At 39.0% G+C, this 23,084-nt stretch overlaps 3 protein-coding genes across 3 annotated transcripts; 2 read left to right on the top strand and 1 right to left on the bottom strand.

The window, feature by feature from the left end:
• The first annotated feature begins 10,962 nt into the window (after positions 1 to 10,962).
• Positions 10,963 to 13,126, top strand: LOC18013915 (tRNase Z TRZ2, chloroplastic). The gene is made up of 8 exons (XM_006418505.2): positions 10,963 to 11,427; positions 11,823 to 11,985; positions 12,091 to 12,161; positions 12,254 to 12,349; positions 12,425 to 12,538; positions 12,618 to 12,686; positions 12,752 to 12,826; positions 12,918 to 13,126. Exons 1-8 carry the CDS (start codon positions 11,041 to 11,043, stop codon positions 13,005 to 13,007), a joined length of 1,065 nt encoding a protein of 354 aa, XP_006418568.1. The 5' UTR covers positions 10,963 to 11,040; the 3' UTR covers positions 13,008 to 13,126.
• Positions 13,093 to 16,225, bottom strand: LOC18013914 (3-oxoacyl-[acyl-carrier-protein] synthase, mitochondrial). Its single transcript, XM_006418504.2, has 14 exons — positions 16,030 to 16,225; positions 15,724 to 15,953; positions 15,165 to 15,263; positions 15,010 to 15,081; positions 14,825 to 14,911; positions 14,571 to 14,722; positions 14,387 to 14,467; positions 14,269 to 14,302; positions 14,129 to 14,195; positions 13,965 to 14,041; positions 13,748 to 13,808; positions 13,574 to 13,656; positions 13,393 to 13,464; positions 13,093 to 13,305 (listed from the first exon to the last, which is right to left on the bottom strand). The coding sequence occupies exons 1-14, from the start codon at positions 16,127 to 16,129 to the stop codon at positions 13,144 to 13,146; spliced, it is 1,377 nt and encodes a 458-aa protein (XP_006418567.1). The 5' UTR covers positions 16,130 to 16,225; the 3' UTR covers positions 13,093 to 13,143.
• A 1,323-nt stretch (positions 16,226 to 17,548) lies between these two features.
• On the top strand, positions 17,549 to 19,776 carry LOC18013913 (protein-tyrosine-phosphatase IBR5). Its single transcript, XM_006418503.2, has 5 exons — positions 17,549 to 18,040; positions 18,609 to 18,708; positions 18,801 to 18,858; positions 19,074 to 19,180; positions 19,289 to 19,776. The coding sequence occupies exons 1-5, from the start codon at positions 17,798 to 17,800 to the stop codon at positions 19,561 to 19,563; spliced, it is 783 nt and encodes a 260-aa protein (XP_006418566.1). The 5' UTR covers positions 17,549 to 17,797; the 3' UTR covers positions 19,564 to 19,776.
• Positions 19,777 to 23,084: the final 3,308 nt, after the last annotated feature.

The raw sequence follows: 23,084 nt of genomic DNA, 5'->3' as shown, positions 1-23,084 counted from the left end.
GGCATTGGAGCTTTCTTCCGTGATCTAAGTACAAGGACATTATCAGAAGATGTAGTTGCACAACTGTCTACAAATATTCCAATATTGTTGTGCAATTTAGAGAAAATATTCCCACCTGCTTTCTTCGATGTTATGGAACATTTACCTATACACCTCCCTCATGAAGCAGATTTAGGAGGACCTGTTCAGTTTAGGTGGATGTATCCGTTTGAACGATTTATGAAGCATTTGAAGGGTAAGGCCAAAAACTTAGCAAAAGTTGAAGGGTCTATCGTGGCGGGAAGTCTGACAGAAGAGACTTCTCATTTCACGTCTTATTACTTTGCTCCAAAGGTTCGTACACGCAAACGGGCTCCAAGACGTTACGACGATGGGGGTGTAGGACAAAGTTACGCAGTAGAAGGTGTGCCTGATATATTCTCACCAATTGGACGTCTAAGTGGGAAACTAAAAGAAACTTGTTGGTCAAACGAACAAGACTACCACAGCGCACATACATATATACTTCTGAATTGCGAGGAATTGGCACCTTACGAGAGGTACATAATTATAACCATGTATTATTAAAATTTGATTGAACAGACGAAATGTCCTTAACAATGTTTTAAAATTTCAGCACTTTCGTCAGTCAAGTCCGAGAATGCATTGACGGTGTTTCAGAAGATGAAATTAACAAGCGAAAAGACCAACATTATGCATTGTGGTTAAAAGGTCAAGTCGAGCATGATGACATGACATATGCAGTATGGTTTCATGAGTTGCTCTTAGGTCCTATTTCGAAGATAACTACTGCAGCTATGTATTTCACACGTGGCTATGTTTTTCATACTTATAGTCATGGCACTCAACGGGCAACTACAAACTATGGAGTTTGTGTACGAGGTGAAGTAGACTTTTATGGGATCATCAAAGAGATAATTGAAGTGGAATACCCCGGATTAGTCAGAATGAAAACTGTTCTATTCAAATGTGATTGGTTTGATCCTACGGTAGGTCGTAGAGTGCGAATTAACAAATTCGGAGTGGTAGATGTAAACGCATCTCGGCGATACAATAAGTTCGAGCCTTTTATACTTGCATCTCAAGCAGAACAAGTCACCTTTGTTCCATATCCTCGAGTTCGGAATACGGGAATTTCATGGCTGGCGGTTGTAAAAGTTGCTCCAAGGGGTATAATTGATGGTGTAGATCTCCCGCCAATGCAACAAGATGATTGTGTCGACATTACAGCACCGGATGTTGAAAAAAATGTTCTTTTAATTGATCCACGTAATCGACAAGTTGAAGATCTACATGGGGACGAAACTGAAGAAGGTGCTGACGAATTTCAAACAAGCAGTGATGATGATGACAATGATGACGAGGACACCAAGGAAAATGTTGATGAAGACTAATTAAATATGTTGACATTTAATTGCATGCTTTGAACGTTTCAATGTAACATTAATTAAAGCCAATTAATGAAAACTAATTATATGTTGATGAAAATTTGTTAAAGTGTTGACTTGGACATATGTTGACTTTTACGACGAATTTACGACGATTTTTTTGGAATTCATCGTAAATTCGTCGTAAAATGCAAACCCTAAACCCTATAGGGTTTAGCTTTCCCAACTTACAGAATGGTTTTTGGGTTTATTTTTCTAAGTAAACTGATGTATTATATAAGGGTCTGTAGTATAAGGTTCAGGATCTTGTAGAAATGTGGTTTTATTACGACGAATTTACGACGAATGGGTGTTAACGTCGTAAATCTGTCGTAATTTACCATCGAGATTACGACGAATGGGTGTTAACGTCGTAAATCCGTCGTAATATACCATCGAGATTACGACGAAATGTAACCCCTAAATCTTATAATCTATCTTTTCTGGGGTTTAGGGGGGATTTTGATGAAGAGAATGAAATGTCTTACCATCTCATAAGGTAAAACAACTTTCTAAACAAAAAAAAAAATTTCAAAATTTGACATATATGTGTTTATCAAATAATCTTAAGGTGTTATATACATTTACACAAGATGTATGGATTTATCTTACATCTTACTAAATTCTTCATTAAGTTATGTAAACATGCTAGAAAGTTATACACACCACATTTATCATGAATAGACCTGCTTGTATGTCCTTATGGATGTTTCAATTTTTGAATTTCATCAGTTTTGGTATAATTCGTCGTAAATTCGTCGTAATATTACGACGAATTTACGACGATTTGTGGATACACAGCCGTCTTAAATTTTTATGATTTATACGATTCGTCGTAAAATCGTCGTAACATTACGACGATTTTACGACGAATAACACGGATCATCGTAAAATCGTCGCAAAGCCCAGATACAGCCACGTGTGTTTGTCTTATTCGCTTTGTTATACGGTGGGACCTTTGCGACGAATTTACGACGGATTCGTCGTAAATTCGACGTAACTATTACGTCGAATTTACGACGAATATAAATTCTATATATAGGACCTCACCCCTTCCTCATTTCGTCGCTTATCTCTCCTTCCTCTCTCTCTGCTTCGTCCTCTCTTGCATTCCTCCTCTTTTTGACGCAAAAAAAAGGTAATTATTTTTTTAAATTACTTTAAATTATTTTATTATTAAATAGTTTAGAAATTCAAACGGTTTAGGTCGGGAATTAGTTTAGGCTCGGAATTTGTTAGATTTAGGATAGGAATTTCTTAGATTTAGGATCGTAATTAAAAATTAATTGTAATTAACTTGAAAAATAAAATTTTATCGGTTTTGCAGACGATGACTCGACGGAAGACGCATTACATCAATTTCATGGCGGACGGACACTCTTCCCGGGCGTCTGCCTCGGGAAACACCGGGACCGATGTCCCTTCATCTTCCGGAGCCTCCCAGGTTCCGAATACCGCGGAGCCGTCTCCACCACCGCTTCCACCATTGCCTCCACCACCACCTCCACCGCCGGCTGCCGAACCGGTACCCGCTCCTCCTCATCCGTATGCCCAGTTTTTGGTTGAGGATTTACTAGCCCTACCGGGACGGGGGGCTTTACGACGTCTGGTTCCCGGAAAAGCGGAACCGGGCTCTTATTGGTAAGTAAACTTTTTAGTTTTTATATTTTTTTAAATTAATGTTTTAATTTACTTAAATATTAATGTAATAAGTTTTTTTTTGTTTCATAGGTTTAATTTGGATAATTGTGTCGGTCGGAGCGTTTCCGACACAATTAAGAGTCATTTCGTGGAGCCACACTACAATTAGAGCAAGGTGTCGCAAGAGACGTTCGACACCTGGTACAAGTGCTTTGCGGTACGTAATATTTTTTAAATATTATTTATATCATTTTAAATTGTAGTAAAATTCAATTAATCTTACTTTTATATTATTTATCTAATTTTTTGTTTTCTTTTGCAGCAACGGTGGAACTGGGACATCGGGATCAACGAGACGGTCCGCGAAGCTTTCCGGCTGAAGGCGCAGAAATGCCTAGTCAACACCGTTTCCGATTGGAAGCGGAAATGGGAGACCGACGGCGACGGCGCAAAGCCGAGCTCCATGTCCACTACCTGTTGGAAAGGGTTGAAGGCGTACTGGCTGGACCCGCATGCCCAAACCACCGCTGCTAAGTGTTCGGCCGTCCGAAACCGGGTCGATCCGGTGACTGGTGAGAAGTTAGTGACCCCGCACACTTCTGGCCAAATATCTTTTGCAGGAAGACGTCTCATGATGGTAAGTAATTATTATTTTAATTTAATTTTATTTATTGCTATAATTTATTAAATATTTTTCACTAATGTTTACTAATTCGTAGGCCGAGGAGAACGGAGGAGAACTACCTCCAATGACGAAGCTCTTTGAGACCACTCACCGGAAGAGGGACGGGACCTTTGTCGACGCTCGGTCCGAGGAGATCTACAATGCCGCTATGCAGCGGATCGCAGAGCGGGAGACCCAGGCCACACCTGACGGTACTATCCAAGTACCGTTGACCGTCACTGAGCAAGACCAGATTTTCGAGGAGGTATGATCTATTTCAATTTTTTTAAAAATTTATTATATTTATTACTTAATAAATAATTAACGTTTTTATTTTCTATTTGTAGGTTGCTCCGAAGAAGAAGGGCCGAACCTTAGGGATGGGCTCTATTAGAGACTGTCCTGCCGCCTCGGCTTCCGGATTCCGCACGCAGGAGGATCCGAGTCAGCTTCGCCAGGAGCTTGCTACGGCCAATGCTGAGATCACCACTCTCAGGCATGAGCAAGTGGCCCAGAAGCAGGAGCTCACCGAGATGCACGGTCTCTTCGACATCATTGCGGAAGCGGTTCCGCAGTTGGCCACCGCAATCCGAGCGAGGCAACAGCGAGCACGAGGGGTCTTTGAGACCGGTGGTACTTCCGGTACTGGACCATCGGACCAGCAGACGCAGGGTCAGTCTTCGGCTCCGGTATTGCAGACGGGAAACGACGGTCCAGCAGCGACGGGCGGCCAAGACGGAGAGCCTCCTCGTGACGTCGATCTGAACCTCGACGATTACGAAATCACATTGTAGATTAGGTTTTTTTGTAAAAAATAATTTGTATTAATTTTTTTTTTAATTTATAAATTATTTTTGAATTTAAATTGTTTTTTTTCTATTTTTAATTTTTTATTATTTTCAAAATTCATTAATTAAATTAAAATCGAATTAAATATTTAATTTATAAATCGACGTAAATTCGTCGTAAATTTACGTCGATCTAACGTCGAATATTTAACGACAAATTTACGTCGAATTAATTTACGTCGAATTTACGTCGAAAATTTACGACGATTTAACATCGACAATTAAAAAATTAGTTTCCCTTAATTAAAATTGTGCGTCTCCTAATCGTTGTTAAATCGATGTAATTTTACATCGATTTTACGTCGTTTTTATGTTGGAGTTCTTTCGTTGTACTTCTGTTGGAAATTTTACGTCGCATTTACGACGAATAGTTTCCGACGATTTTACGACGATTTTCCGGAGTTGGTAATTTTACGACGATTTTACGACGATTTTGGTTTTACGACGATCGTTTTACGACGAATTTTTTTTCGTCGTTAATTCGACGTAAATGCTGTTTTACGTCGATTTTACGTCGATATATGCCGACGTAAAACCCAATCTTTCTTGTAGTGTCTGGCCATCATTCTCAAGAGTTTCCAGTAGATATCTGTGGTCTTTAGCTCCCAGATCATAAGCCGGTCAGAAATCCATTTGGCGAAAAGGTATTATCTAAAACTATAGATCCTAATCAAAGTTTTGGTTTTTTTTTTTGAAAACCCTAATATGGATCGGTTCTTTTCATGATTCTTCATCGTCTTTTTCGTTTTTAAAACCATAACCAAACCGATCCTCTTTCTTCTTGTCAAAACCCTAATTGGTTTTATTTTTCCTAATCGGCTTTATCATATAAAACCTAAACCCTAATGCTTTGTTCAAATCCTAAACCGATCGGTGCACCTCCGATAAAACCCTATACCGAACGATCCACGTAAACCGTTTATAAACCGATAAATTCTAATCCTAAATCGATAGGGTTTAAGTTTAAACCGATCAGTTTTTCCTAATAAAAATTAAACCCTACCAAATCTGTTTAGTTTAATCCCTTAACCGATTAATAACCCTAATAACCGGTTTCCAAAATTAAATCTAATTTAACCGGTTTTGTTGTTTAATCGATCAATCCGATCGGTTTAAGCTTAATCGGTTAATTTCAAATTAGTTTCCAAAATCAATCTAAAAAAAAAAAAAAACCCTAAATTTATCTATTAGAGCTAAATTTGGAAACCCTAGTAAACCGGCTAGGTTATAAACCCTAAGGTTCGATTTTAGAGTTCCGTTATATAGCAAGTTTCCTAAAATAGCAAGTTTCCTGAAATGGAAAGTTTTCCCAAGAATACCTTAAATCCCTTATTCCAATGACCATAGTCTCGTACTATTGATTATTTAACATAAATTATTATATGTTTCAGATGTCAAACATTCAGAAGGTCGAATATGAGGCACTCACTGTCTCCGGAGATAACTACCTCAAATGGGCCCTTGACACCAAGATCTACCTCAACTCAAAAAGTCTGGGTGAATGCATCAAAGATCCCAACACCGCGACTCAAACAGAACGGTACTCGGCGATATTTATTATCCGCCATCACCTCGCTGAGTCTCTCAAGCAACAATACCTCACTCTTGAGGATCTACTCGAACTTTGGGTGGCACTGAAAAAGCGATATGACCATCAGAAAACGGTCATACTGCCCCAAGCCAAGTTCGACTGGAAGAACCTACGGTTCGAAGATTTCAAATCCATCGAAGAATTCAATTCCGAACTCTTCCGGATAGTTGCACTCATAAAACTATGTGGCGAGGAGGTCACTGATAAGGATATGCTAGAGAAAACATTCTCTACTTTTGGCACTCCCAATGTTGTTCTCCAACAACAATACCGTGCCATGAATCATAGCACCTATGAGGATTTGATATCTTGCTTACTGCTTGCTGAGAAGAACAATCAGCTTCTGTTGAGGAACAGTGCCATGCGGCCTCCAGGATCAGCCCCATTGCCAGAAGGAACCAGAAAAGAGTCCAACTTCGTCCAACGTAACAGATCCTCAGATCGTGGACGTGGACGTGGAAATGGACATGGACTGCGCGGCAGAGGACGCGGTAGACCGAACCAAGTTAACCGACCTAACCTCAGTTTTGGTCGGGGTAAGGGTCGTGGTATCAACAAACCGACCCAAAGAGGCAGTTCATCTAGACCAACTCCTTGCTCAAGATGCGGAATGACTAATCATTGGGTCAAGATCTGCCGTACTCCCAAATATCTTGCTGAGCTCTACCAGAAGTATGGGAAAGATAATCATGAGGCTAACCTGGTTCATCAAGTCAATGAAGATGACTCAAAGGATGATAAGATTGATGGCATGGATTATGAGCTCTCCGACCTCCTTGATTGATCTCAAAAATCTGAATTTGTTTTTCATTACTCCTTAAACTTTTATCTTTTGTTTTTGGGATTTATTGTCTTTACTTTGGATTTTTAAGACCTTTTGCTTTTACATTTTAATTTATGGAGTAATGTTTTATTTACATCTCATTTTTGCATGTTATTGAATTATAATTCTTGTTTAATGAAGATATGCAAGACAATATGGATATCATTGTGGATAGTGGATCGAGCCACACCATTCTAAAAGACAAGAATTACTTCATAAATTTAGTAATCAAAACCGCAAACATTAGCACTATAGCGGGTAGTTCGAGCCTAATAGAGGGCCATGGCCAAGCTAATGTGTTGTTATCAAATGACACATATCTAGACATCTCTGATGCCTTATACTCACCCAGTTCTAAGAGAAACCTATTGAGTTTCAAAGACATAAGATTGAATGGTTTCCATATCGAAACTCAGGATGAAGGGAACAAAGAGTTTTTAATTATCACTAAAATGATAAATGGCCATAAACAAGTTTTTGAAACTATACCCGCCGTATCTACTGGCATTTACCATGCTAAAGTCAGTATGATTGAGGCTAATGCTGCTATCAAAGCACGGTTTTTAGATTACACTATTTGGCATGATCGCCTGGGTCATCCCGGTGCGAACATGATGCGTAAATTAGTCCAGAATTCTAAAGGGCACAGCCTTAAACCAAATGGTATTTTCCCTCAGCACCTCAAGTGCACAGCTTGCTCACAAGGGAAACTGATTACCCGACCTTCACCAGTCAAAGTGTCTAAAGAGACCTTGAACTTTCTGGAAAGAATCCAAGGAGACATATGTGGACCAATTCACCCACCTTGTGGGACATTCGGATATTTCATGGTCCTCATTGACGCATCGACCCGCTGGTCGCATGTCTGTCTGCTCTCTTCTAGGAACCAGGCTTTTGCTAGGTTATTGGCCCAAATCATCAGATTACGAGCCCATTTTCCAGACTTCCCATTAAAGACTATACGTCTTGATAATGCTGGTGAATTCACTTCCCAAGCGTTTAATGAATATTGTATGTCCATGGGGGTAAGTGTTGAACATCCCGTTCCACATGTCCATACACAAAATGGATTAGCTGAATCCTTCATTAAACGAATTCAATGGGTTGCTAGACCATTACTCATGAGGTCACAACTCCCGGTCTCAGCTTGGGGACACGCAGTCTTACATGCCGCTGAACTAATACGCATACGACCATCTAGTGAGCACAAATATTCACCATCCCAATTGCTAACGGGTCATGAGCCAGACGTCTCCCATATTAAAACATTTGGGTGTTCAGTCTATGTACCCATTGCACCACCACAGAGGACTAAAATGGGACCTCAAAGGAGGATGGGAATATATGTTGGTTTTGATTCTCCCACCATCATAAATATCTCGAGCCAACTACAGGAGATCTGTTTAAAGCCAGATATGCAGATTGCCGATTTGATGAATCGGTATATCCTAGATTAGGTGGTGAGACAGACAAGCTGGTAATAGAACTTTCATGGAATCAAACATCCACACAATGGCAAGATCCTCGGACTCTAGAATGTGATTCAGAGGTCCAAAGAATTATACATTTACAAAAGCTAGCTAATCAATTGCCAGATTCCTTTGCTGACCCGAACAAAGTTACCAAATCGTACATACCAGCTTGTAATGCACCAGTACGAATAGATGTCCCCTCAAGGAAAAGTCAAGTTGCTACAGAGTCTGACGCACGTAAGAAACGTGGCAGACCACCAGGTTCCAAAGATAAGAATCCCCGGAAATCAAAGAAAGGTGCAATGATTGAAACCGGAATTCAAGAGAACACGGATACAGCCTCAGCTGATACTTACCCTATCGAACCATCTCAAGAGGTTTGGGACGCCAAAACTCAAGGTTCTGAAGGGATTGATAATAATGAGATCTCAATCAATTATATCATATTCGGTTCTCTATGGAACAGAAAAGATGTCGACATCAATGAAACTTTTGCATACAAGGTAGCACTTGAGATTGCGCACACGCAAGAGGATCTAGAACCCACATCTATAATTGAGTGCACTCGTAGATCAGATTGGCTGAAATGGAAAAAAGCCATAAACGTGGAGTTGAATAGTTTAAAGAAACGGAATGTGTTTGGTCCGATCTTAAGGACACCATTCGATGTTAAACCAGTGGGAAACAAATGGGTCTTTGTGCGTAAAAGAAACGAACTCGGCGAAGTCGTTAGATACAAGGCACGCCTTGTAGCACAAGGATTCTCACAGAGACCCGGAATCGATTATGAGGAGACTTATTCTCCAGTGGTGGATGCAACTACATTTCGATTCCTCATAAGTCTGGCCATAAGAGAAAACTTAGATTTGCGGTTAATGGATGTTGTAACCGCATATCTTTATGGACCACTGGACAGTGAAATCTATATGAGATTACCAGATGGTATTGAGCTCAAAGATAAGCATGCATCTCGTGATAAACACTGCATTAGGCTGAACAAATCCTTATATGGATTGAAACAAAGCGGACGTATGTGGTATAACCGGTTAAGCGAATATCTCATCAGAGAAGGCTACGAAAACGATCCGATCAGTCCATGCATCTTCATCAGAAAATATCAAAACAAAGGATTTGTAATCATAGCAGTATACGTGGATGACTTGAACATCCTCGGAACATCTGGTGAAATCGCCCAAACAGTTGAATGCTTAAAAGCAGAGTTTGAAATGAAAGACCTAGGCAAAACTAAATTCTGTTTGGGATTACAACTTGAGTACGTCAATGACGGAATCCTTGTGCATCAATTGGCATACACTGAAAAGGTACTCAAGAGATTCAATATGGACCAGGCCCACCCATTGACCAGCCCAATGGTTGTGAGGAGCCTTGGATTGGATAGTGATCCATTCGGTCCAAAGAAGGACGATGAAGAAATCCTCGGTCCTGAAATGCCATACCTCAGTGCCATAGGAGCATTAATGTACTTGGCTAGTCACACTAGACCAGACATCTGTTTTGCCGTGAGCCTCTTAGCTCGCTTTAGTTCGTGTCCAACTCAAAGGCACTGGAACGGTATTAAGCACATCCTTAGATACCTTCAAGGTACTAAGGACTTGGGATTATTTTATTCTAACCATAACAAGGATGGTCTAGTTGGTTTTGCTGATGCAGGATATTTGTCAGATCCGCACTGTGCCCGGTCTCAAACCGGTTATGTTTTCACGCATGGAGGAACAGCCATATCTTGGAGATCCATGAAGCAGACTATTGCCGCTACCTCATCCAACCATGCGGAAATCTTGGCCATCCACGAAGCTAGTAGAGAGTGTGTTTGGTTGCGGTCCATGACTCAGCATATCCGATCAGATTGCGGTATGGACGAAGATAAGGAGCCTACAGTGATGTATGAAGACAATGCAGCTTGTATCGCTCAACTCAAGGACGGCTACATCAAAGGTGATCGGACGAAGCATATTCTGCCCAAATTCTTCTTCACTCATGAGCTACAGAAGGATGGTCAGGTCAAGGTTCAGCAAGTCCGATCAAGCGAAAATTCAGCCGATCTATTCACTAAATCATTACCGACTTCTACACTCCGGAAGCTCATTCATCAGATAGGAATGCGTAGACTTAGAGATCTACAGTGATGCCTAAACCAGGGAGAGTAATGCGTGTTGTACTCTTTTTCCTTCACCATAGTTTTTTTCATTGGGTTTTCCTGATAAGGTTTTAATGAGGCAATGTTCCCTAGTGCATTATAGAGATCCCGGTTTTGTGACAGGCACGGTTACCTTGTCCAAGGGGGAGTGTTATAAACAAATGGACTTTTAGTAACCGGCTCATTAACCATCAGGTTAATGTCTCATGGTCCATTAGAGTTTCTAATACATTAGTTATGTAATGTATATATACACTGCTTGTGGAAATAATAAGATCAGAGTTTTTCCCTGGTTTTGGTTTTTTAATCTTTTCATTTTTTCCCTATCGTTCATGTCTCACAGTAGCGTAGCTGAGTAAAGAGAAACCCAAAAACCTCTGCAAAACCCTTTTTATCCGATTCAAACAACAAAAAAAATGCAACTTTCGGTTCCAATTTCGCCTTCCAAAGTCTCTCCGATCTTCCCTTTCGCCAATCGCCATGGCCCTCCAACGATTCACCACCTCGCCGCGCAGATAAAGAACCACCGTTGCAGTTTCGTGAGCCCCGTCAGAGTCTCGGGCTATTTCTCGTCGATTAGTCGAGCAATCGAAGAGGAAGAAGAGTACCGGAAGGCACGCGCCGCCGTGAATCGTAAAGGCGTCGAATTGGAGAGTTACGCCATCGAGGGCATTTCCGTCGGCGGCCACGAGACGTGCGTCATCGTCCCGGAGCTCAAATGCGTCTTTGATATCGGGAGGTGCCCTTCACGCGCTATCCAGCAGAAGTTCCTTTTCATCACTCACGCTCATCTTGATCATATCGTGAGCTCACTCTATATCTCTCTCCCTTTCGATTCTCTTTTGTTCAAAATTAGCATTGTTCAATGACTTGAATGGATAAGGATTGGAATTTCTCTGGAACCCTTTTCCGATTTCATTTGAAACTTCTGCTTTTCTGAGTTGCTTCAGTGAATTATGGGTTTCCTTTGATTCAGATGTTTTTTCTGGTTACTTTCTGCCATTAGAAGTTGAGGTTAATCTTACTGTTGAATCGAATTTGAGTTCGATTTTGTTTGGTGTTTCTGTTTTCGGAGTCAAATATGGGTTTTTGGATGAATCTTGGGCTCCTTGATTCAGATGCGTTTGTCTGTTTACTTTACTTACCTTTGAATCGAATGTTGATTCTCTTTGTGAGCTTATGAATCTTGTTTCCTCAGGGAGGGCTACCGATGTATGTAGCTAGCCGTGGTTTATACAATCTTGAGCCACCGAAGATATTCGTGCCACCATCTATTAAAGAAGATGTGGAGAAACTCCTTGAAATTCACAGGACTATGGGTCAAGTAGAGCTGAACGTTGAACTGATTCCACTCGATGTAGGTATGAGATAGTGAAAGCCTTTGACCAGTTTTTTTCTTTCTGTCTAGTGTTACATCCAATCCAACCCTGTTAGATAGCGGAATATGAGCTCTATGTTTGCGACAGGTGAAACATATGAGTTGCGGAATGACATTGTTGTTAGACCATTTGCCACAAACCACGTTATACCGAGCCAGGTACTACACACATGTCCCAGGATATGGAGAGATTTAGCACAAGAGTCTCTGTTTTTAATGATCTAGTGTTCTGAGATTATGGCTTCTCTCAGGGTTATGTCATCTACTCGGTAAGGAACAAGTTGAAGAAGCAGTATGGTCACCTCAAAGGCAAACAAATAGAAAAGATTAAAAAGTCTGGCGTTGAGGTTTGTTGCTATTTAGTCCATGTTGCTTAGTGATGTGATGAAAGGAAAAGTCTTTGATCTTGAACTTAATTTCAGATTACAGACATGATATTATCCCCTGAGATAGCCTTTACTGGAGATACAACTGCAGAGTATATGCTTGACCCTCGTAACGCTGACGCGTTGAGGGCAAAAGTTCTTATAACCGAGGTGCGCATCTGATTCTCAAAAGTTTTTCAAAACTTCACTGGATTCTCATTCTAGCTTCTGAGCTTAATTGTTCTGGCAGGCAACGTTCTTGGATGAAAGTTTCAGCACTGAGCATGCGCAGGCACTCGGTCACACTCATATATCTCAGGTATGATCCTATTTATGTTCAAAAAACTCGTGGAATTACACTTTAAAAGGGATTTTCCACTGCAGATCATTGAGAATGCAAAGTGGATCCGGAGCAAAACTATATTATTGACGCATTTCTCATCACGTTACCACATAGAGGTGGTTGTTTCATTTGATTTCGTCTCTTTAGTAAATTGTTGATATCCCTTATCATGTATTGTTACCATATGCTTCTGGTTGCAATGGGCAGGAAATTCGAGAAGCTGTGCTTAAGTTGCAATCAAAAGTGTCTGCAAAAGTTATTCCTCTTACAGAAGGTTTCAGGTCAAAATATTCTTAAAAGAGCTCAAGGATATTGCAAGCAGAACATCTTTATCTGTAATTTTGTAGAGATTTGCTAATGTAAGTTGACAAAGAGTGAAATGAAAAAGAATTTTTTTCTATGCTCGGTTCAAAACTTTTGACCTACTACAACTTTACATAGAGGTAAAGAGCAAAGATGCATTTGTTCCACCAAAGCCAAAAGAATTCGACATTGCGATTTTAACTAGCATCTTTTTCGAAGTGGTTAACGGCATGAAACTTTGGTCGAAGATGGGATCTGGATTCTTGACATTCAGCGTCAGAGGAGCAACCCCCTACAAAGTTTTTTGCAGGTTCTGGTTAAGTTACAAACCCTCAATCATCAAACAAAGAACACCAGACTAAATGAGAAGAATGCTTACGTGATGTATAGCAAGGATGGTGAAAATAGCTTCCACAGCTCCAGCTGCCCCAAGAAGATGACCAGTAGCTCCCTTCAGTCAAACAGGGAAAGAGTTTATTAAGTGACCTCTCTCTGATATGTTTGCAGACACGTAGTTACTATAAGTCAAGCTGTTCGGTAATATCATCAGGCATTATTACCTTGGTGGAGGAGAATGCCAAGGTGCCTGAAGTTGCATGTTCAGAGAAAACAGTCTTGATAGCCTTTGCTTCCACGGCATCGCCTACGGATTAGATTTTGTTAACAGAATTATCAATTGAGTTTTTGTAAATACCAAAGAGAACCAACAAGAAGTGTCAATCTTTTTCTTTTACCTATTGGGGTTGATGTTGCATGTGCGTTTACATAATCAACTTGGTTTGGAGACAGACAAGACTGCAAAGTCATGAGCATTCAAACCAAATCACTAGAATTCATCAAACTACTTAAAAGCAAAATCATAAATGATAATCAACAGAAACCATTCTACGAGTACCATAACAACAACTATGCATTTAACCATGGCCGATGTTAAAACAATATGGAGCGTACCTGATGTAAGGCACGTGTCATGGCCAAAACAGCTCCCTTTCCATCTTCAGGAGGTTGAGTAATATGGTGTGCATCGCCTAAGTATGAAGAACATTGTTAGGGAATTCAAAATGTGTCTTATTTGATGCCAAAGTGTACTTTTACTATTATATATGAGTTTTAACCTGACATCCCATATCCACAAAGCTCAGCATAAATTTTGGCACCGCGTCTTTTTGCATGCTCAAGTTCCTATTATTATAACCAAATATCATAGAAGGTTTTAGATTAAAACCAATGACTATCAAACGCTCCAGAGTCTCACCTCCAATACTATAACCCCTGAGCCTTCCCCTATCCTGCAACCAAATCAAAATGGATGGAATCAAAATCTCCAAAACAGGTTCTTTCGCATAAACAACGAAGGATGTGATGTAACTCACACAAAACCATCCCGGTCACAATCAAAAGGCCGTGAAGCTTCTTGCGGAGAAGAATTGAACTTAGTTGACAACGCTCTTGATCTGGACACAATGAGAAATTATTGATATATGATATGTCTTTTCTTCCAGAATTTATAGTTTTACATATAAGCACACAAAGTGTGTGATACCAAGAATTAGTTACCTAGCGAATCCAGCAACAGACAGAGCATCAATGCTTGACTCAGTTCCACCTGCCACCATAACATCTGCATCTCCAAATTGAATCATCCTAGTGGCATCGCCTATAGAGTGTGCACCAGTTGCGCAAGCTGTCACAGCAGCATGGTTTGGCCCCTATATTCAAAAGCATGACAATGCTATGCAAGCGGCTTTCTACTTACGAAAAACTGGAGAACTATAACAAGTAATGGAGCAGAAATGACAAACTCAACACACCTGGAATCCATACTTCATGCTAACGTGACCAGACGCCATGTTTACCAATATTTTTGGGATGAAAAACGGACTAAGCCGCCTCAGCCTCTGCATCACCATAATTGTTAAGTCTTACAAGCGAAAGGGATGCACAAAAAGTCTGTAATTCCTGAGAAAATGATACATAGACAATTGAAATGACTGACCTTTTCACAAATCATCTGCGCTGCCTCCACAATGTCACTTATACTTCCGATTCCACCACCAATAGAGACTCCCTGATGTTCCGAAATTTTCAAAATTATAGAAAAAACAGAGTAAAAAAGCAGATATAACGATGTACATGTGATGAACGCTTAACTGTTCTTTCTTTATCTTCCTCTTCAGTTGGTAACCACTCTGCATCTCTCAAAGCTTCATCAGCAGCACATAAAGCATATCCGATAAAATTCGCAATTGCCTCCAGGGTCCAAAATGCATGATAATAGAACCTTTAAATTTATGCAATATCTGACAAACAATATCAAGCTTCCAAAAGACACAAATTGAGCAGCTACAAAACCATATCACCCTTCAGAGCAATAAGCAATGCTCCTAACAAAATTTACAAAAGATAAATCCAAAAACTTGTTGATGTGACATGACATTTGACGGTGTTCCTAGTCATTAGGTTCTAACCTTCAAAGCCAGTTTAATAGAGAAGCATAAATGAGAAATTTACGCACGGACAATATCAAGCTTCCAAAAGACAGAAACTGAGCAACAACAAAAACCACATAGATGCTCCTAACAAAATTTACAACAAGATAATCTAAAACCTTTATGTTATGACATGACATTTGATTGTGTTCCTAGTCATTATGTCCTAATAACCTTCAAAGCCAGTTAGTTAGAGAATAAAAAAGAAAGAGCTAAAATACCTTGGAGTTTAGCCAAAGGCACTCATCAAATTCACCTGGGTTTGATCCATATGGCACAAAAGCGGCAACTTTGGAGGAAAGCTGATCAAAAGTATACAACTTTGTCTCTTCATCAAAAGATTTCATCTTGAGATCATCAGGAATCAATCCTCTAATCCCACATTCTCCATCAATTAAACGCCTCCATGTTGTCTCAACGCCTCGACCAAGCGGAGTAACCATGCCTAGACCTGAAGGTCACAAAGTTTAATCAGAGGAATTAAAAGCATGTGTGAAGACAGTGGAAATTTTGAAGGAAAAGGAGACCAGTGACAACAACACGGCGATGTGAAGGAGAAGAAGAGAAGAAGCGGCTCGAGAAGAGTCGACTTGGGTTCAAGTTTCTCCGAAGTAAAGAGGTCGCCATTTCAGAGCACGAACCCACTTACCGGCCGCGATAGAGAGGAGCTTTTCTGAAACGACGAGGAGGAGAATCGGGAATTTTCCAGTTGAGGAAGACAGAGAAAACCGGTTCGATTGTTTACTTTACCGATGGTTTAGCCAATCAAATAAATAACCAGACATTTGATTGTTAATTCGTGCAAATTTTCGTAAACCAGACTGATTCATGCAAGAGGACACACCAAAGAGGATACTCGTAGAATGAGGACACACCAAAGATGATATTTGTAGACCTGTCCAAAGCCACTTACAGAAAAATGAACGGTTACCTCCACGCAAGAGAAGAATGGAAGATAGAAACCACTGCGACGATTTGAACCCATCTCCACAATCTGAGAAGACTTTAGAGAAGAACTAGTAGATACCTCCGCAACAAGATATCATCCAAGTGACGAGCCCTAAAAAGACTTGGCCATCCTCTAAACACAACCAGACGAGAGGACGAAACGGCAATGAAAAAACAAGATCTAAAAGCAACATCCACAAAGAGGAGAACAAACAACAACATAACTAAATACGGTGTTCACGATTCAGGCCATTTAAAGCATGAACTATTACATAAACATTTGGAATTATTAGTTTCATTAACTTTAAATTAAAATCTTGAATTTTGGTTGATCGAACTAAATAAACAGAACAGATTCCGTTAAAACCCATAATCAACAACTTATATGATATCGTCGTTTTCTCTAATTCGTTAACTAAACTGCTTCATGACAATATTATGGTGGCAGCTGTTGGAGACAAATGAGTTCACAAGTTGTTGTGTGTTTTTGATGACTTGTAAAAGGCCTTTATACCTGTCCAAAAGTGAACCGGGTTGGTACTTCAATTCCGTTGGTCTGTAAAAATCGATATTTTTATGAGAAGAGAAAAAGACATGTGCAAACTACATATTATCCATACCGACTAAACCGACCAGAGGATATGTTTCTTTAATTTTCACTTTCAGCCGAGATCGAATACAGATATAATCACGTCAAACAAAATGTTACAGGTTAGGGTTGGATTTCATATGTGAAATCTAGCACAAACAATAACTTAGTCATTCTATCACATTATTATCATTTTGGTAATTATGTTTCTTTCTTAGTTCTTTTGGGTTAATTGACTATAAAATTTTTGTTTACAGGAAAAAAGAAAAATATTGTTGAGCAAAAGGAAAAGGAAAAAAAAAGTTTGTAAGATCTTGTAAATAAAAAAAAAAAAAGTAAAAATCTGCAAAAGAAATGTATATTTTACAAATAATTGACTTCAGTTAGATCTCGCAGTATCTTAGGACTACACAAGTGTTACGGATTGACACAAATCTAACTCCACGTGGCATGTTTCTATCCGAATTATATTTAGGCTTAAAAAATCTTTCAGAGACATAGGAGATTGAAGAAGAAGAAAGAAGAAGACAAGTCGCAATATTTTATTCTCTTTTCTCACAGAAACCCAAAGAAACTTCCCAAGTCTCCCTCTTTCCTCCTTCCCGATTCCTTCCGTTCAAAAAATTTCCAATCTTTCCTCTTCTTCAACCCTCAAAACCCTAAATTCACCCCCTCGATAATCTAATCTGATTTGGGTTTTGATCAGTAATCGGATCTAGGTCTGAATTCCGAATCAGAATCTGCAAAAAAAATTGATTATGAGGAAGAGAGAGAGAGAAAACCCTTGTTCAATTTGTGGGCATTACCATAAGTACGAGGAAGGAGAAGTCTGTGGAATCTGCGGCCACCGTATGCCGGATACCTCCGTCGTGCCGGCTCCGCAAGTCCACGTCAGCGCTTTTCCGACGGAGATCTTGCCGGAGTTTCTTTATCTCGGGAGCTACGACAACGCCTCTCGCTCTGAGCTTCTCAAGACTCAGGGAATTTCTCGCGTTCTTAATGTGAGTTCTTAATGATTTTTTTTATTCTGTTCAATTCTCAAAAGGCTTGAGTTTACTTAGGTTAAAGATTGTGAATTTAGTTGCGTATGATTGGTTTTAGATTCATTAGGTTTAAAATTGTGAATTAGTTGTGTATGATTGGTTTTTATCTTAATCCAATCATTGAATTGATTTAGTCTTAATCAAGTTATTGAATTGGTATGTTGAAACATTGGACCCATCAGAGATTGTAGGATTTTGCGTATTATTGGTTTTGGCTTAATTAAGTTAGAGATTGTGAATTAGTTGCGTCTGATTAGCTTTTATCTTAATCTAATCATTGAATTAGTTTAGTCTTTAATCGATTATTGAATTGGTTAATTGAAAGATTGCCCATATGAGATTGGAGATGACCCATTAGAGATTGTATACTGAACATTAGCATCAAATTCAAATCTTTTAAAGCATATATGGTTTTGCTTTCTTTCACTTATGGTTGCTGTTTATGGTAAGTGCAAAGGAATATGTTGTCTTATCGGGGGTGTTGACTTTTGCTTTTTGTTTTGGTTCTTTCTTCTGTTTGGAACAGACCGTTCCTATGTGCCAGAATCTCTACAGGAACTCATTCACTTATCATTGCCTTTCAGATGAAAAAGTATTACAATTTGATGATGCTATCCAGTTCTTAGGTTTGATTCCTATTTCTAGCTCATAAGCATTGATCTTTTAATTTTGTTGTTATTATTTTGTGTTTAATCCATCTCTTGTGTTTTCTGTGTAGACCAATGTGAGAAGGAGAAGGCACGTGTTCTTGTGCACTGCATGTCGGGGAAAAGCAGGTGAGTATCATTTATCATTCTCGTACTTATTATCTAACTCCAACTATATAGTCATATACTCGGAAAAATTTGTGGCTTGCTTTTCGTTTCGTAACTTACTCTGTCTCGTAGACCAATCAAGACGTTTTTGAGTCTTTTCCTCTATTACTAGAGATTTAGGAGCTTTTTGAAGTTAATTTAGTGTTGATCCCTCATGTATTTCGATTACGTTTCAGATCACCAGCGGTTGTTATAGCGTATTTGATGAAACGTAAAGGGTGGAGACTCGCCGAGAGTCATCAGTGGGTTAAACAACGGAGACCTACAACTGACATAGTTCCAGGCAAGTAACTTGCACTTTTAAATAGGATTAAGCAATTGAGAAAACTTGATCATTTCTTGAAAGTTCTCTGCTTATTTGCTTTTTTTCTTCTTCTTCTTCTCCACGCAGAGTTCTACCAACAACTGGAGGAGTATGAGCAGACGATATTCGGATCAAGAGATGGGATGATGTCAGCGATGAACATCAACGATGCTCCAACATTTGGGTTTGGTTTCCCTAAGGTTAATAATATTCAAGCCCCGCAAGTCCCTGTGTTCAACAATGCTCCTACTTCGTCTATATTTTCATCTCCTGCTTCAAGTATCCCTCCTCAAGAGTTCACATTTGGAGCAGCTCCGGCTAAGCCAACAACAAGCGGTGATATTACCATGGATGGCTCTTAAAACCCAAATCTTCATACTCTGCAAGAATATCCACCAAAAAAACAAAAATATACTGCTCTGAGGATATTTCTTTTTTTTTTTTTTTTGTAAATGGATATTAGTGCATGCTTGAGAGAGTTGGGTTTGAGAAACATTACATGAGATGAATCTTTGTTGTTTTTGGTGTTTTGCCTCTATCTCTCTTTGCTAATGGAAGCATCTTTGTCTGGTTTAGATCCTCTTTCTCCAATGGTTATGTATCTATCTTGACGGCGAAATACCATTACACCATTTCTAATGTTGCAACACAAACTTTATTCATGTGTAAACAACACAAACTATCATGTACTAACTAGCCGTGATTGTGTTTATATGCTCTAACTAAATAAAAAAGAAACAGTTTCTTGTGGACGTTCCAAAGAGCTTTTTTTTTTCAACAGTTCAAGTTTAGATTAATATTTAGAGGGTAGATGCAAGCACTTTGTACTAACTTGTCTTGCCGTTGTGTTGTTTATGCGTAGGATGAGTGAGACACTTTTTGTGTTGTTTATGCGTAGGATGAGTGAGACACTTAAAAAAGTGAATCTCTCCTTTTCACAAATTCTTTCAAATGTAATATAGAAGTTGGTCTCTCGTGGGGGTAGACACCTTCTCACAAACTTAGAATAATTTGTTATCGCTGTCTTCTTGTTTGGAATCATGGTCTGTTAAGTTTCCTGAGTTTCCAACTTAAAACTAATTGGCGATAAGTGCAGAAGCCCAAGTCCTTTATATATTAGTGTTAGTCCCTTTAATTTCCCGATGTGGGATTCTAACACGTCCCCTCGAAATGATAGCTCTTATCAGCCCATCTCGAACCGAATCCCACTTTAGGACCGATAATAAACTCTTTTTGGGCCACCCTTATTGGGTCAACAAACGAGGCTCTGATACCATGTTAAGTTTCCTGGGTTTCCAACTTAAAACCAATTGGCGATAAGTGGAGAGGCCCAAGTCCCTTATATATTAGTGTTAGTCCGTTTAATTTCCCGATGTGGGATTCTAACATGGTTCATATGAGTGCTTCTAATTTTGCATATAGAGAAGGAGAAATTTTGTCGTAATTTTTTTTCTTCCATTATAGTGTTTTGTAATCTTTTTGACACATTTCTTAAAATAGTACCATCGTACTCCCAAAAAAGTATCTGTCTTTTTCCAAAAACTATCAATATAACACCACTATCCTTCGCAATTTAAAATCACTAAAGTACATTAGTATGGGGTATCATAACTTGATCACTACTTTGTGCCGCTTCCCAAATTGCTGCCTTAGTTTCCAAAATTTTCAGTGTTACTTGTTGGTCTCTATCCACGTTTGAGTAAATTTTGTCATTTTTTGCTTTCTAAATATACCACACAATCTAAGAAAATATATTCTGATTTTCTTTTGAAAGTTTCTAAAAGAGATGATCAAAACTAAACCAATGACATTAAAAAACACTTGAAAGCGTGGATATATAGGATAAAGCTCACGTTTGAAAAGCTGGAGGACATTTAAAAAGAATACGATTGTCATTTTCTCTTCTGCTCTACACCTTACACATTGTGTATCATAATTCATTCTTCTAGCTGACATTGAAAGACATCCTGATATGGCTTGCCAAATAAAATTTATTAATTTCGAAGAGTATTTCAGCTTTCATGTATGGGCCTGTAATTTCTTTAAATCTAGACCATAGAAAATATTAGAACTGTTATATGAATGTTGTTGTTCGATTTGATATCCTGACTTAACCGTATATCTTTCTTATTTTGTGATGTGGTCATCGGACAAGAGGCTGAACCAGAGCTCCATCAAACATCACACTAGAAGACGTCAAGAAGTTGAATCAGCCGAATCAGAGTTCAAACAAAGGAGTTATTCAACTTACAAATTGGGTGATCTCCAACTTACCCGATTTGAACATGCATGTCTTAATTGGAGGTTTCCGACCAAACCAGGAGGAATTAAGCTTCAAACTGACTTGTTCTACAATCTTGGTTAATCAGAGAATATGGGAAAATTGGAATCATACCAAGATTGGTTTTGGTTGGGAAGATATTCAATTTCTAAACCAAACCATTTCCGAGTTGCCTTATTTGGAACCTTCCAAGTTTGGGAGGCTTGAAACGTATCTTTGGCGTCCAGGAGTGTTTGAACTACATTTAGAAGCTCCTAGAAGTGTCTTAAGGTGCACCAACACGCAGGATATCAAGTGGATCTCTCCACACCTCAACTTTCTATATCCGACGCCAATTAGAGTAAATATGGTCAAACAGGTATATCACCTTGATTTATTCGACCCAGCTCGTTTGGACACATTCCACACCATAAAGAGACCTCCAAGGCGTTATTTCTTTATGCCCAAATTGTCCAGATACAAGGAACCTTCACATTTTCCACATTTGACCAAAACTCAAGCAATAAAGGCTATATCAATCAAACCTTTGATTGATTTCTAATTTATGTAAATTATTTGACTTTTTCTTTTTGTAAAAACGTGTGAGACTTCTTTATAAGCTCACTCATTTCATTTGTAATAGACAGACTTGAAAATGAATTAAGATATGAGAGTTCTCTAGTTTTAAGCTTTATGCTTATTTTCGGAGTTTGTGTGGTTTCCCCTTTCTCTTTGGATTCAACTTGACTTATCAAATCTAGCCCATAAGCTTTGTGGCATCGATTCACTCCATCACTCGTTTCACTTTCCATCTCATTACTTTGTGAAGATAAGGAGAGCCCATCAGCCAATTATCTTTGCCTCATCTCGATCCATCTCCATATCATCATCTCTTAGTGCATACAAGGCGAGCCCATCGGCCAATTGTTGCACTCCATCTCACCACTCTTGTAGCATCACCCCTGGTGCCTACATCATTTTGTTAAGTTTCATCTGAGTGTATCTGGTCTATAATTATTTTATAGGCATGCTATGAATAATTTTCATATCATTCGAGTTAATAACTGCGTTTATCAATCCTCCATTCTACATATTTGTCACTGGGCCAATCAGATGATATATTGACCATAAGATTTGGGTAATAATTATGTCCTCTACATGTTGTTGACCTCGGCGAATAGATGGTATTTAAAGATTATTCTATACTAAAATAGAACAACCTGAACCAACTTTTTTTACTAGTCCTTTTTTAACTATAGGTTAGCCGATATAATGCTCCTCTATCCATATGATGGGAGTAATACCATATAGAATCGAAGGGGTCTATTATTCAAAAATATCAACCCTTAAAAAATCACACAAACAATAAATCCAGTTTGTCCATAGATATTATAATTGTTTTGACATAAGTAGTATTAAAGACATCTACTGTTTGAAAGGCAATTCCCTATCTGATTTACTGTAACATAATTTTTTTTACGCAAACTAATGCATTTTTTTGTTGGCTATTTGAAATCTACCAGAACAACGCCATTACACTAGTTAATTTTGTAGTTATAAGTTTGGGTAACCAAAAATACGATGTAACATATGTTGGCATTGCTGATGTCACCTTTAAACCCG

Source organism: Eutrema salsugineum, unplaced genomic scaffold (assembly GCF_000478725.1).
Source record: "Eutrema salsugineum unplaced genomic scaffold, Eutsalg1_0 scaffold_4, whole genome shotgun sequence".
NCBI classification, from domain to species: Eukaryota; Viridiplantae; Streptophyta; class Magnoliopsida; order Brassicales; family Brassicaceae; genus Eutrema; species Eutrema salsugineum.
The sequence above is the reverse complement of the archived record's forward strand: the minus strand, read 5'-3'. Positions and strand labels throughout refer to the sequence as shown.